We start from the raw sequence: 14,126 nt of genomic DNA, 5'->3' as shown, positions 1-14,126 counted from the left end.
GCAATATCTCTCACCATCCTTTGCTCCAAGAAAGCCCTTTAACCTCCTGCCTGAGGCTGAAATTGTGACTCTTTACTCAGTTGTTCAACTGCCATGACTATGGTGAGAGGCCCAGTGTCATTTCAAAAACTGGTTTATTCAAAATGCTGCTGGAGCTCCGTTCTGCATGGTTATTGCAAGTGCTCAATGCATGGCCTGCTTTAAGAGCATCTTCCATCCCAGTGTTCAGTACCCAGGTCTGTGACACTTGTAACTAGCTGTGCGACTCTCAAAGGGCTGGTCAGCCAGACGCATATTATCAGGCACCTGACTAGACCTTACACATACACCAGGATCCAGCAGGCAGGATGTTGCCTAGTAAATCCTAGCTTTCCATTATGAATGATTCCACCTGGTTCCTTTCATGCCACAAGTGAGTACGTGAAGGCTGTTGTTCACAACGTAGAGTCTTGCGTTCATGTTTTTAGCTTGCCAGACACAGTAGCTGCAGAGCAGGAAAGCAACCAGCTGAGCACTCCTTTACCATCCATGCTTGTTTTAAGCAGCATGAGTGCTCTGGCAGAAGGTCAGTTTAAAGCAGGGAAGAAGAGATCCTCATTCAGTGGCTCTCAGTGGAATGAGGGGCAGGAGGCACATGCCTGCCACCGAGCTTGTGTTTAGTCCTCGGAGGCTAAACATGAAGGACAGAAGCATTAGGGAAGGAACTGGCCAGGTGTTCACTGCAGCTTGGAACAGCGGATCTGTGAGCCTGTAGTTTGGACTCCACATGCACTCTGGGACATATGATCCATTTGTATTAGACACAGCAATCTTTTTTTTAAAAGCTTTTTTATTTCAGACATGATATGCTTACAAAGACAAATGGAAAACTGACATGATCGCATTTTGAAACAGTGGGAACTAGTCAGATTGCTGTACTCCTTAAAGACTCCTTCATACCAGTGTGGTACCATCCATCCCTTCCCTAGTTAACAAGTAAGCTAAGTATTTTAAGATGAAGTTTTGTGGACACAGGACATGCTGCAGGGATTTAAGAGGGTTAATCTATTCCTCCCCTTCCTCTTCACCCTCCCCTTCAACAGAATCCACACCAACCTCTTCATAATCCTTCTCTAGGGCAGCCATGTCCTCCCGCGCTTCCGAGAACTCGCCTTCCTCCATCCCCTCCCCTACGTACCAGTGAACAAAGGCACGCTTGGCATACATCAGGTCAAACTTGTGGTCCAGACGAGCCCAGGCCTCAGCTATGGCTGTGGTGTTGCTCAGCATGCACACAGCCCGCTGCACCTTGGCCAGGTCACCGCCAGGAACCACAGTGGGAGGCTGGTAGTTGATACCAACCTTGAAGCCAGTTGGGCACCAGTCCACAAACTGGATGCTGCGCTTGGTTTTGATGGTGGCAATAGCAGCATTGACATCTTTGGGAACCACGTCCCCACGGTACAACAGGCAACAGGCCATGTATTTCCCGTGGCGAGGGTCACATTTCACCATCTGGTTGGCTGGCTCAAAGCAAGCATTTGTGATCTCTGCTACAGAAAGCTGCTCATGGTAAGCTTTCTCAGCAGAGATGACCGGGGCATAGGTGGCCAGAGGGAAATGGATACGGGGATAGGGCACCAAGTTGGTCTGGAACTCTGTCAGATCTACATTCAGGGCACCATCAAATCGGAGGGAGGCGGTGATGGAGGACACGATCTGGCTAATAAGCCGGTTCAGGTTGGTGTAGGTAGGGCGCTCGATGTCCAGGTTCCTGCGGCAGATGTCATAGATGGCCTCGTTGTCTACCATGAAGGCACAGTCTGAGTGTTCTAGGGTGGTGTGGGTGGTCAGGATGGAGTTGTAGGGCTCCACCACCGCGGTGGAGACCTGAGGAGCAGGGTAGATGGAGAACTCCAGCTTGGACTTCTTGCCATAGTCAACGGACAGACGCTCCATCAGCAGGGAGGTGAACCCAGAACCAGTGCCACCTCCAAAGCTGTGGAAGACCAGGAAGCCCTGGAGACCTGTGCACTGATCGGCCTAGAAGAAAGTGGAAAGGAAAGCAAGAGGAATTTAGTATAAGTTGTGCTACAAATACATGCTACCTAGAACATGAGACAAGCAGAGTCTTCCATCCCACACCACTGACAATTTTCTTCCACTGAAGAGGAGATGTCTGAATGTAGGGCTTGAGGCTAGAGACAAAGTGTCCACTTCCCTCACCCCCAGCCCAGTTTAAATCTGTGCTGCAAGACAGGCTCTAGTTAGTCCCCAGTCAGTTAAATGCACGACATGTCTGTCCCTTTTATGCCAGGGGCAGAAAGCTCCCGACAGACTGGCTTTGGTGAGAGTTCCCCCTAATATGGATCCATCACACTTACTGAACTGTCAATTATTCCTCCCTAGATGGAGCCCTATCATAAAAGACTGACAGGGATCCCACTGTGTCTCTGTTCAGACCCCCTACATCCCAGATTTGCAGTATCAGAGGCCATATGGCCCCTCTTTGGTGGCACCTCCCAGGTGGAAATTCCCACCCCATAGAAGGCTCACCTTAAGACATGGTGGAAGACAAAGCTACTCCCTCCAATTCCATAAGACGCCTCCTTTTACATACCAGGAAAGATTTGTCCGAGTAATACCCAGTGCCCAGCTGCTGGAGGGGAGCCAGCAAATTCCATTCTCCAGAAAGGAGGAAGAGGCTGAAGTATAATTATTGCACATGTCTAACCACAGGCTGCACTAGACTCCCTCAGCCCCACATTGTTCAAAGCCCTTTCTAGGTCAGCATCATTAGCTGTCGCCCAGCTCCTTCCTCTTTACAGGAGAGACAAGGTCTTTCAAGCAGATCAGATACCCTAGAAAGGGGGGGGGGTCAAGCTCTCTAAATGCAAGCATCACCCAGGGTCACCACTTCTCCCTCCCATTAGACATACAGGTGCAAGGACAGCAGGCAGACCCCTTTTGAGGGGGCCTGATTCCAGTTGTATAGGTAAAGGACTTGTGTCAATGGGAGATTTGCAGAGACCAAGGGTAGCACGTTTCTTGTATGCAGTAATTAAGATTCTAGTTATTTGCTCAGTATTCACTGCACTCTGAACATCAGTGGAGAGGATGTGCTCTGTTTAGCGCTGCTGATTTCCCCCATCCTAAATTACCTCTCCTCTGCACTCTCCTTGCCTGCACCAGCTCCCAGCCTGGATCACTCCCATGCCATGCCCTAGCCTATCAAAATGCTCAGGAATGCAGAGTAGTTGACAGGTAAATTGTTACTATTAAGTTTGAGTGACCACCCAGTGAGAAGTTGGTAGAAGCATCTGTGGGGGAGGAGGATTTTTCACATCTCAGAACTGCCATTCCAGCTGTTTGCAGACATATAGGCAGGCACTGCCTTGCATTGGTTTACAGTCCCATATGTGGAAGGTCAACTTTACAGCCATGAGGATTGGAACATTATCCTAATGAAAGAATATTCTACAGCTCATGAGTAAGTCACAAATATATGGAGTGGCCCTAGAATCAGACATCCCTGAGCTCAAAGGCGTAGGTGTCCACCAAATGTAAACATCCAAGTACCCACAGTGAGACATTCCTTCAGAGCCACACCCAGCTCTGACTAATACAGATCTCTAACATGCCAAGAAAGAAGACCCAGCTGCTGGATGACAAGTGCGCATCTCTAGACTCTTCTGGTATGGCAGCTGTTCCCACAAGTGTAAACAGAGCGAGGGGTACTACAGATTGAAGATTTCTCGCTTGCCCACCACACACCAATAAAGACACTGAACGAAACCCCTCAGATGAGCAGTATTTACCAGCTTGCGGATCCTGTCAAGAACCAGGTCGATGATTTCTTTCCCAATGGTGTAGTGCCCACGGGCATAGTTGTTGGCAGCATCTTCCTTGCCGGTGATGAGCTGCTCGGGATGGAAGAGCTGGCGGTACGTCCCGGTGCGCACTTCATCTGGGGAGAGGAAAGGCAGAGTTTGTCTCCCCGCCACCCATGCACAGCAGCTGTCTGCTGCAGGCACATGAGTTTGCAGGGGAGCCCAGAAAGCAGTCAGATGATGGCTTTGCGTACTCACCTATAACCGTGGGCTCCAAGTCCACAAAGACGGCTCTGGGGACGTGCTTGCCAGCGCCCGTCTCACTGAAGAAGGTGTTGAAGGAGTCGTCTCCTCCACCGATGGTCTTGTCACTGGGCATCTGGCCATCAGGCTGGATCCCATGTTCCAGGCAGTAGAGCTCCCAGCAGGCATTGCCGATCTGGACACCAGCCTGGCCGACGTGGATAGAGATGCACTCACGCTGCGGAAGAAAGGGAGGAAACCAGTTAGTGACATGACTGCATTATAATCAGTGTCTACGGTGTCCCTGAACCATTACTCTGGGTCAGACCATGCCCTGTGGAACAAAGGCCTCCTCTCACTCTATTAAAAGGGCAGCATCCATCTGTGTGACACAAGGGAACAGGGCGATGTGGTCCAATGGACGGGCATGGCACTGCACTGGGAATGAGGGGATCAGTTCCCCAATTGCAAGCTCTGTGCCCTGTTTTCCCCCGTCACAAGGCAGGAATAGTATTGTTTATTCACCTTCAGTGTCTATAGATCATGATATCAGGGCCTTTGGCCCAATCTCCAGTAGCAAACCGTCAGTGCTTCAGGAGATCTTTTGAGTCACAGCATGGGCCTCTGAATTTCTGGGTTCATGACTGAGTAAGTTTTGGATCTGTAGTTAGCAAACTAATCTCTGGTCAGATTCCCTGCACCTCAGAGCAGATTTCCTATGACACACATTGGATTGGATTACCATTCTGCATCCGGATTCTGGTCTGCATGTGCCCACTTTCCCTCCCCACACCTACCCCTCCATTGGCTTAGGGAGGGAATCTTTATTTAGCTAAATAAAGAATGCTACATCTCGTGTCATGATCACATTTCTCAAGGCACAGGAAGAATAGTCTTAGAGGAGAAGGAGGAAATATGCAATGGCGTTTTCCACCCTGTGGTCTAGTTAAAAAAAGTTATAAATGAATGAACAATTCAGCATAAAGCAACAACTGCCCTGTCTGCAGCCAGCCTCTGAGTGGTTTACCAGCAATCACACCACTTGCAAGCCATCAGCTGATGTCTTCCCCCACTTTCAAAAAATAGAGCTGATGCAGTCAGCTTCCACATCTGCAAAGCGGAAAGGTCTAAGCAAATTGTTCCTCTTCCGACATACACATTTACTCTGCAGGAACATCTGCCACCAGTGCCCACTCCTAGGCCTAGATCTAGATTTAGCCTACATCTCTCCCTCTTACAATCCACTTACATTCCTAAAGCACATGCCTCACCCTTCCTGAACACACCACCTGCTCCAACACATTTCTATCCACCTCTGCAAAGAATCAGCAGGGACAGATGGCACTTGTGTCAGAGGCGACTGAATCTTTTGTAGTTTAGCAAATCTAAGACAAGGGAATTGCAGCTTTTGGAGCATTCAATAAGACCCCCAAATGCAGCACTTACATTTCCTCTGGAAAATACACAAACATAGTGGCCATTTCTCTTTAGCAAGCGTTTCAAATAGCTGCAGCAGGAGGGGGTTATTTTAGGAAGAGATGCAAGGAAGAGCCATCCCTGTAACCCCACCCATCAACGCCACACTTGGTCCCAGGAACACTGGGTGCTTTCGAGCCACGCACTGGCTTTTCTGGACAACCACAGGCTTACCCAGCCTTGAGGGAGGTTTGGTTCCCCCCCCCAAGGAGCCGCACAGGGCTTGATGCAGGGCATGCAGAGGGAGTCGCTGCAGGAGCTGCAGTGGGGTCTGGGCGGGAATTAGGGCAGCACCAGGTGGGGGGGTGTTTGCAATGAGGAGCGTGCAGGGGGAGCCGCTGCAGTGGGGTCTGGGCTGGAATTAGGGCAGCACAGTGGCGGGGGGGGGTATGTGCAATGCGGACCGTGCAGGGGGGGACCTGCAGTGGGGTCTGGGCGGGAATTAGGGCAGCCCAGGGGCGGGGCGGTATGTGCAATGCAGACCGTGCAGGGGGAGACCTGCAGTGGGGTCTGGGCGGGAATTAGGGCAGCCCAGGGGCGGGGGAGGGCGGGATTTGCAATGCGGACCGTGCAGGGGGAGACCTGCAGTGGGGTCTGGGCAGGAATTAGGGCAGCCCAGGGGCGGGGGTATGTGCAATGCGGACCGTGCAGGGGGAGACCTGCAGTGGGGTCTGGGTGGGAATTAGGGCAGCCCAGGGGCGGGGGGGGTATTTGCAATGCAGACCGTGCAGGGCCTGGGATGCAGTGGGGTCTGGGCAGGAATTAGGGCAGCCCAGGGGCGGGGGGGGGTATGTGCAATGCGGAGCCTGCAGGGGCTGGGATGCAGTGGGGTCTGGGCGGGAATTAGGGCAGCCCAGGGGCGGGGGGGTATGTGCAATGCGGAGCCTGCAGGGGCTGGGATGCAGTGGGGTCTGGGCGGGAATTAGGGCAGCCCAGGGGCGGGGCGGTATGTGCAATGCAGACCGTGCAGGGGGAGACCTGCGGTGGGGTCTGGGCGGGAATTAGGGCAGCCCAGGGGCGGGGGGGCGGGATTTGCAATGCGGAGCCTGCAGGGGCTGGGATGCAGTGGGGTCTGGGCGGGAATTAGGGCAGCCCAGGGGCAGGGCGGGGGGGTATGTGCAATGCGGAGCCTGCAGGGGCTGGGATGCAGTGGGGTCTGGGCGGGAATTAGGGCAGCCCAGGGGCGGGGGGTATGTGCAATGTGGAGCCTGCAGGGGCTGGGATGCAGTGGGGTCTGGGCGGGAATTAGGGCAGCCCAGGGGCGGGGGGGTATTTGCAATGAGGACCCTGCAGGGGGGGACGCTGCAGGAGCTGCAGTGGGGTCTGGGCGGGAATTAGGGCAGCCCAGGGGCGGGGGGGTATTTGCAATGCGGAGCCTGCAGGGGCTGGGATGCAGTGGGGTCTGGACGGGAATTAGGGCAGCCCAGGGGCGGGGGGGTATTTGCAATGAGGACCCTGCAAGGGGGGACGCTGCAGGAGCTGTAGTGGGGTCTGGGCGGGAATTAGGGCGGCCCAGGGGCGGGGGGGTATTTGCAATGCGGAGCCTGCGGGGGCTGGGATGCAGTCCTAGGCTGCGGAGTTCACAGCAATGGCCGGGGGGGTATTTGCAATGTGGAGCCTGCAGGGGCTGGGATGCAGTGGGGTCTGGGCGGGAATTAGGGCAGCCCAGGGGCGGGGGGGGTATTTGCAATGAGGACCCTGCAGGGGGGGACGCTGCAGGAGCTGCAGTGGGGTCTGGGCGGGAATTAGGGCAGCCCAGGGGCGGGGGGGTATTTGCAATGCGGAGCCTGCAGGGGCTGGGATGCAGTGGGGTCTGGGCGGGAATTAGGGCAGCCCAGGGGCGGGGGGGTATTTGCAATGAGGACCCTGCAGGGGGGGACGCTGCAGGAGCTGCAGTGGGGTCTGGGCGGGAATTAGGGCGGCCCAGGGGCGGGGGGGTATTTGCAATGCGGAGCCTGCAGGGGCTGGGATGCAGTGGGGTCTGGGCGGGAATTAGGGCAGCCCAGGGGCGGGGGGGTATTTGCAATGAGGACCCTGCAGGGGGGGACGCTGCAGGAGCTGTAGTGGGGTCTGGGCGGGAATTAGGGCGGCCCAGGGGCGGGGGGGTATTTGCAATGCGGAGCCTGCGGGGGCTGGGATGCAGTCCTAGGCTGCGGAGTTCACAGCAATGGCCGGGGGGGTATTTGCAATGTGGAGCCTGCAGGGGCTGGGATGCAGTGGGGTCTGGGCGGGAATTAGAGCAGCCCAGGGGCAGGGGGGTATGTGCAATGCGGAGCCTGCAGGGGCTGGGATGCAGTGGGGTCTGGGCGGGAATTAGAGCAGCCCAGGGGCGGGGGGGTATTTGCAATGCGGAGCCTGCAGGGGCTGGGATGCAGTGGGGTCTGGTTGGGAATTAGGGCAGCCCAGGGGCGGGGGGGTATTTGCAATGCGGAGCCTGCAGGGGCTGGGATGCAGTGGGGTCTGGGCGGGAATTAGGGCAGCCCAGGGGCGGGGGGGTATTTGCAATGAGGACCCTGCAGGGGCTGGGATGCAGTGGGGTCTGGGCGGGAATTAGGGCAGCCCAGGGGCGGGGGGGTATTTGCAATGAGGACCCTGCGGGGGGGGGATGCTGCAGGAGCTGCAGTGGGGTCTGGGCGGGAATTAGGGCAGCCCAGGGGCGGGGGGGTATTTGCAATGAGGACCCTGCAGGGGCTGGGATGCAGTCCTAGGCTGCGGAGTTCGCAGCAATGGCCGGGGGGGGGATTATACAACACGTTGTCAGGGAACAGCTGCAGCGGGCGGGGAGCCCGCACGTGCGGACACGACTCAACACGCGGCCTTTCAAACCCCCTCCCCCTCCCCCAGCCCGCTTGGCAGGGACGGGTGCGCGCGCACACGGCCGTTGCAGCCGCCGCCACGCGCCCGAGCCCTTCGCCGCGCGCGGGAAATGTAACGGCCGGAGGGAGGCGCCAGGGGGCCAGCCGGCGCGCGCGCCTCCTCTCCTCAGGGTTTGGCGCCAACGCAGCCCCCTGCCGCGAGCCAGGCCCCTCCCCCACTCACCATGCTGCGGGCGGGCGGGCGCGCGGGCGGGGACGTTACTTCTCCCGACAAGCGAAGAGTCGCTGGAAGTAACCGAGTGAGGCGGGCGGGCGCCGGCGGCGGCTTTTCTACCCTAGTCCCCGGGGAGGCGGGGCCCGGCCGCCTGCGTCAGCCCCGAGCCCGGCCGCCATTGGCGGGCGGGCCCGTCCGTCTGTGAGCTCACAGTGCGGGGGCTGCTGTGGGGGACCCCGTGTTTCTCTGGGCCTTGGGCGCCCCCCAGCCGGCCCCTCCCCCGCCCAGCAGCCCTGGGTTGAGGGGCGCCCGCAGCCCCCGGGGACACCCCCCGGCAGCAGCAGAGCTGGGTACCCGGTGCGCGGGGAACCCGGGGGGGCCGCTGCCCGGCGGGGGGGCGCTGGCGCCCGGTGCCCCCCCGGAACCCCCGGGGCACCCCTGTTGTGGGGTCACGGGGCGGGTGGCAGGCCCCTTAGTGCAGGCCAGGGCGCTGGGCTTCACCCCGGCCCGCCAGCCGGGCACATGCTGCCGGCCGGGGGGGGCGGGGGGGGACACAGGTCTGGCAGCTGCCAGGGCCTTGGCCGCACTTTTGGCTCCCAGAGAACTGGGATATTTCAGGCGGAGCCGCCGCTGCAGCGCTCACCCGGCCCCTCGCCCCCGCCCCGCAGGTGCCAGCTGGAAAAATGCAACTTTGCAAGCTCCTGTCAAGCGCCCAGGTGGAAAGTTGCAGCTGCTGCATCAGGAAGGGCTTAGCGAGGCCTGCACATGGCTCCGCCAGCCGGGCGGCACTGCCAGCCTCTGCCTCGGCTGTACCATCAAACCCGTAAAACTGCACCGTCCGGCGCGGAGGACGAGGCTGGCGGAAGAGGAGGAAGGGCCGCCAGCTCTGGTTCCCGCATGCCATCAATAATGGAGCAGGCTGCAGACCGTGTGCGGGCGGGGGAGCTGGGCCAGGCCGCCTGACTGCGACTGCGGCTCCAGGCTGCAGAGGAAAAATGCGGCAGCAGAGACAGGAATGGCTCTGCCTTGCTCCCACGGGCAGGGCGGGGGAGCAGAAACGCGCCAGAGGGGAGCAGGGGGCTGAGCTGAGCCTGGGCGCACACCCAGGTTACTCCTGGGGAAGAACTCCAGCCTCCAGGAGCCAGAGGGGAAGCAGTGCTTCTCCAAACGCCCTCCCTGCCAGCCCAGGCACATGCCACAGCAGCACCCACTGCCCCCTGGACACCCGCTGCAGCACTGACCCCCACACACCCCAGTCACCCTTTGGCAAGGGCACACTGGGAAGCAGCATACCCCTCCGGCCAGGGACACTCCCTGCAAACATCTTCCTGCAGACACTGGACCCCTCAGTATTTAATGTAGCCTTTCATCCTCCAGTCTCCTTCCTCCTGCTGTCCACTTGTCTGACCCCCTGTGCAGAGCTCCCCTCTAGCCTCTGTGGCACCCAGAGGAGTCTGGCTGCCTTCCCCCGTCTCTCCCTTTGGGGAGCTGTGGCCCCAGCATGGGCGCTTTGTTGTTCACTCTGGGCAAGAACCACCTAGACAACAGCAGCGGCCTGGCCTAGCTGTGTTGCCTGGATTCCCATTTCCTTAGGCAAAGTGGAGGCAACAGGAATGGGGGACTCCTCTCCCCCGCCCTTGCAGAGGCCAAGGGGCAAGGACACGGTGCAGGACTCTCACTCTTTGTAGTCCCCTCAACGTGGGAGGGGGAGTCTATAGGCACCAATAATAACCTGGTTTTAAAAAGGGGCTGCAATGGTCTAGTTTCTTTATTCCCAAACCTGGGCTTCTCTGGGACCTGCCTGCCACTGGGAGGTGTGATTGACAGGTGACAGAGCCTGGGTTTGGCCTGACACGGCTGTCCCTGAAGGCAGGGCAGAAGCACTGGGGGATGGTGGGGGATACTCCAGTCCAACTAGAGCAGCAATCACGGTGATATTTATTTGCACTTCAGTGGTGCAGAGTGATAATAGCAGTGAAAACCCCTGTGCGCTATTGTGAGCCTTTGGCGTGTGGATATGGGGTGTGTTGCAAACAGGACAGGTAACTGCAGTGCCAAATTCCTGTAAGACACGTAAGGTTTACGGGGAGGGATCCAGCAGGGCAGGCCTGGGCATTGGATGATGGTTGCAATGCAGGCCTTTTAAAAAGCTGCAAGGCAAAGCCGCAGGCTGCTGTTGGTTCAGAGCCTGTTGCCTATCTCTCCCACCTGGATAGGCCCCCTCCTCAAAGCACACACAAGGGAACCAAACTGCAGCCGATGGGCCTTGCTCTGTCCTGAAGATGTGCCCGACAGATGTAAAAAGCGCCCTGCTCGTGTTCAGCAGGGCCACACTCACCTACAAAACAGTCTGGGAGGACGAAGGCTACCAGTCTCTGCTTTCCTAGCACAACTGGTTTTTCTCAGGAGGCCTACGAACACAACCCGAAACCCAGGGAGAAGGGGCTTGTTGCAGAGCATTCATCTCAGCCTGTCACTTTATCTCGTGAACTTGGACTGGGGGCTTGTTCTGTGTTGTCCCCATTTTAATCCCTTGCCCTGGAGGCCGCATACTGCCCAGCTCCTCTGCTGTGGGTCTTCACAGAAACTTGTCAATGCCACCCTTCAGTCAGCCAGAGGAGACACTGTTGAGCTATGCAAAGCATTCCCTGCTCCCCAGCACCTGGAGACAAGCAGGATATTCTCTGTGGCAATGACTTAGGGTTTGTTATAAGATGGGGAGCTCTCTCTCAAGGTTATTAATAGATAGGAGAACTTGCTTGGTGCAATCACAGCAGGCGACTTATTGCCGATGTGCCATGCTCAGATTTCAAATGGGGCAGACTATCTTTGTAGCTATAGAGAAGTTCACTTGGGTGGAAGCCCTGTTTGCTACCTGTCATGCTACCTCCTAAAGGTTTGCAAAATGGATGACAGAAAGGAAACCCGCACCTCCTTCCCCTTTTCTGCAGAGTTTGCAGGGCTTTTTCTGTTGTCCCGTATCTTAGCACTCAGGCCTTGTCTGCATGATGCTTTTTTTCTCAAATTTCCCACTGCTGCTACTACTGGTGGAAGTACATTGACGGCAGGCAACTGTGAGAACGTTAAGGGGAAAACAAGGCCAGTGCAGACACACGCAGAATCATGTGAATGTGTTTGTCTGGCGCTTTGAGAATACGCCAGCATTCTTCACTTCCCTCACAGGATCTGCAACTGGCTCTAGCTAGATGGGTTCTTATTTTATCTAGATTTTGTGCAATGACTAACAAAAGGGGCAGGCCGAGAAGATCTGAAGACCTTTCAGAGGCTTATAAAACAAAAATGGTCCATTTTTCACTAGGCCAAAACTTTGGCTCCATTTCCTCTCTCGTCTCACCTCCAAACTGAAATATGTCTGATCTAATCTCTTATGCGGCTCATTCTAAATAATCCTATTTCCTGTTGTTTTTCTGAGTGGTTTATGAGTAACCTCACTGCTCTCTCCCCACAGGCTGCAAAGAGACCTCTGTTTTCACACAGTGGCTGCTTCTACACTGGCAAAGCTGGAGACATTCACTACCCCACCCCCCTTCTCACTACTGCAGGACTGCTGGTGGAAGTGAGAGCTGTAGACAGGGCTCAGGTAAGCCTGTGCATTTTTATCACTGTGCCATCATCTAACCATGCTCTAAACTCCACTGCAGCCTCTAACATCGTTACCCCTGGGCTGAGTATTATGATTCCATTTTTGCCCATGTAGACAAGACTTAGGAAAGCATCATTCACACAAAAGTATTACACATTCCAAAGCAGTTTTTACTTGCAAGCAAAAGCAAACTACATGGGGTATTGTAAAAATGTTTCGGTCCCTTATGTTGTCCTATGGTACATGAGGAAAACGTCTATAGATTAAAAAAATACTTATTTGTACACCATATTGTTATCCTGTGGAACTCACTGCCACAGGAAGTCAAGTCAAATCAATGGATAGCTTTTATAAAGACCTGGATAATTGTCCAATCAACAACATTGATAAAACAAGGTAATAATAATCTCATGCTTCAAGCTGTAAACTGATCACCTTCAGGAAACTTCAGCAGAGAGGGCAGTTGAAACGAACACTTGCTTTTAAGAAACTTGTTGGGGGTTCCTGTAGCCAGTTAATGCAAACCTCTTAAAGATTAGATGTTTGCAAGAATGAACACGCACTCAGTCCTGATGGATAAGAAAGGGCTTGCCACAACTGCCCTCCAGAAAGGCTTACATGGATCGTGTTTATTTGTCTCTGTGCCAGCCACTGGAGAACAGCATAGATGCATCTGAACAGTGGCTCCCTGAGGCATGGTTCCTGTGCATGCATGAATCAGTAGTTTTAGACTCATGACAAATTACTCCAGCAAAGAATGTAGAGCTTTGTGTTTAATTGTATCTGGCATCTCTGAGTAGCCATCTTGTTTGGACAAGGATACTGGCGAAAGCCCATTAGTGACTGTCCTCCAGTTGTAATTCTTCTACGGATTAAACATTCAGAAGAGCTTTGGTGCTTTTAATACCTAAACAAAATGCCCAATCTCTACCCAGCAAAGTTCTTAATGATAACAACTATTAAAACATGTTGGAAACTCATTTATAAGCTGCCGGTTCCCCTACACAAATGACAGCAGGATGTTACAAAAAAAATACTGTATTCAAAGCTGCATGCCTGAATAGAATGAATTCTTCTCAGGCTGGGAACACACAGGCCATTGTGTTCATTGCATCAGTGCTGTTTCCTTGCTCCCATTTTTATTGTCGAGATGAGCTTTTCTTAAAGGCAGGCCCAGCCCCTGCTACTCTCTCTCCCCTCTCAAATTTCACCTTGTTTGACTTCTATTATTTATTCCAGTCTGGAGCTAACATTGACTAGCAAAGGTGGGGCATTATGCCACTTAGCAGCCTCTTTTTTAATCTTTCCAACCAATAACGGTTTTTGTGTGTGAGTGCCTGTAACTGAAAGTAGGTACTTAACTCTGCTTGCTGTAGCCTGCATCCTTCCCTTGAACTGTTGTTTGTTTTGCAGGAGGAAGGGCTTTAGGAACTGAATGCTGGGGGAGTTAGCCTTGTTTGACAAAAAGGTGTGAAATGAGGGTAATGCAATGCTGCTGCTGCCAGATTGTCTTCCCCTTTTGGCATAAAGGGCACTGAAGACCAGGAAGGTTTTGCAAAAACAAAGGAATTTTTAAAAAATTCTAAACTTGCTTGTTACAGAAATAAAACAGAAGTGAAACTAGGAACTGTTTTAATCATGGAAGCTCCAGTCACTTATCTCCTAGTCTGTTACCAAAACCCCTCAGTTCACTTTGATCTCACTGCAGTCCAGGCATTATCCTATATGTATCTGGTCTGAAATATTGATGGCAAGTGAATGTTTTATGAGCCAAACTTTAGAGGCAGGTGTATGGTACAGTGCCTAATTCTGCAGGCAGAGGCACACAGAGGAAGGAAAGGCTACAGGGGTTAAGACCAGAATTAATAACTTCCCCTGAACCCAAGAGTGAAACTCTAAAACAAGGAGTTCAGTGGCACCTTAAAGACTAACAGATTTATTTGGGCATAAGCTTTCAGAGGTAA

At 54.4% G+C, this 14,126-nt stretch overlaps 1 protein-coding gene and 1 long non-coding RNA gene across 3 annotated transcripts in view; one reads left to right on the top strand and one right to left on the bottom strand.

Annotated features, from left to right (window-relative positions):
* Nucleotides 1-815: 815 nt before the first annotated feature.
* The window catches only part of LOC115647883 (tubulin alpha-1B chain), a 20,169-nt gene continuing 6,858 nt past the window's right edge, over nucleotides 816-14,126 (bottom strand). Inside the window, exons 1-4 of one of the 2 annotated variants that reach the window (XM_030554790.1) lie at nucleotides 8,568-8,686; nucleotides 4,068-4,290; nucleotides 3,798-3,946; nucleotides 816-2,022 (exon numbers count right to left, since the gene is read on the bottom strand). In XM_030554790.1, the coding sequence (XP_030410650.1) occupies nucleotides 1,045-2,022; nucleotides 3,798-3,946; nucleotides 4,068-4,290; nucleotides 8,568-8,570 (1,353 nt within the window). In that variant the 5' untranslated portion in view covers nucleotides 8,571-8,686 and the 3' untranslated portion in view covers nucleotides 816-1,044. Of the gene's footprint in view, nucleotides 2,023-3,797; nucleotides 3,947-4,067; nucleotides 4,291-8,567; nucleotides 8,687-14,126 lie in introns of those variants that run through there. The other variant, XM_030554791.1, reaches the window with a different exon arrangement.
* LOC115647915 lies at nucleotides 10,387-14,084 on the top strand. Its single transcript, XR_003999412.1, has 3 exons — nucleotides 10,387-11,260; nucleotides 12,028-12,159; nucleotides 13,576-14,084. It is a non-coding gene; the product is annotated as an uncharacterized LOC115647915 (long non-coding RNA).

Source organism: Gopherus evgoodei, chromosome 3, assembly GCF_007399415.2.
Source record: "Gopherus evgoodei ecotype Sinaloan lineage chromosome 3, rGopEvg1_v1.p, whole genome shotgun sequence".
Lineage (NCBI taxonomy): Eukaryota > Metazoa > Chordata > Testudines > Testudinidae > Gopherus > Gopherus evgoodei.
The sequence above is the reverse complement of the archived record's forward strand: the minus strand, read 5'-3'. Positions and strand labels throughout refer to the sequence as shown.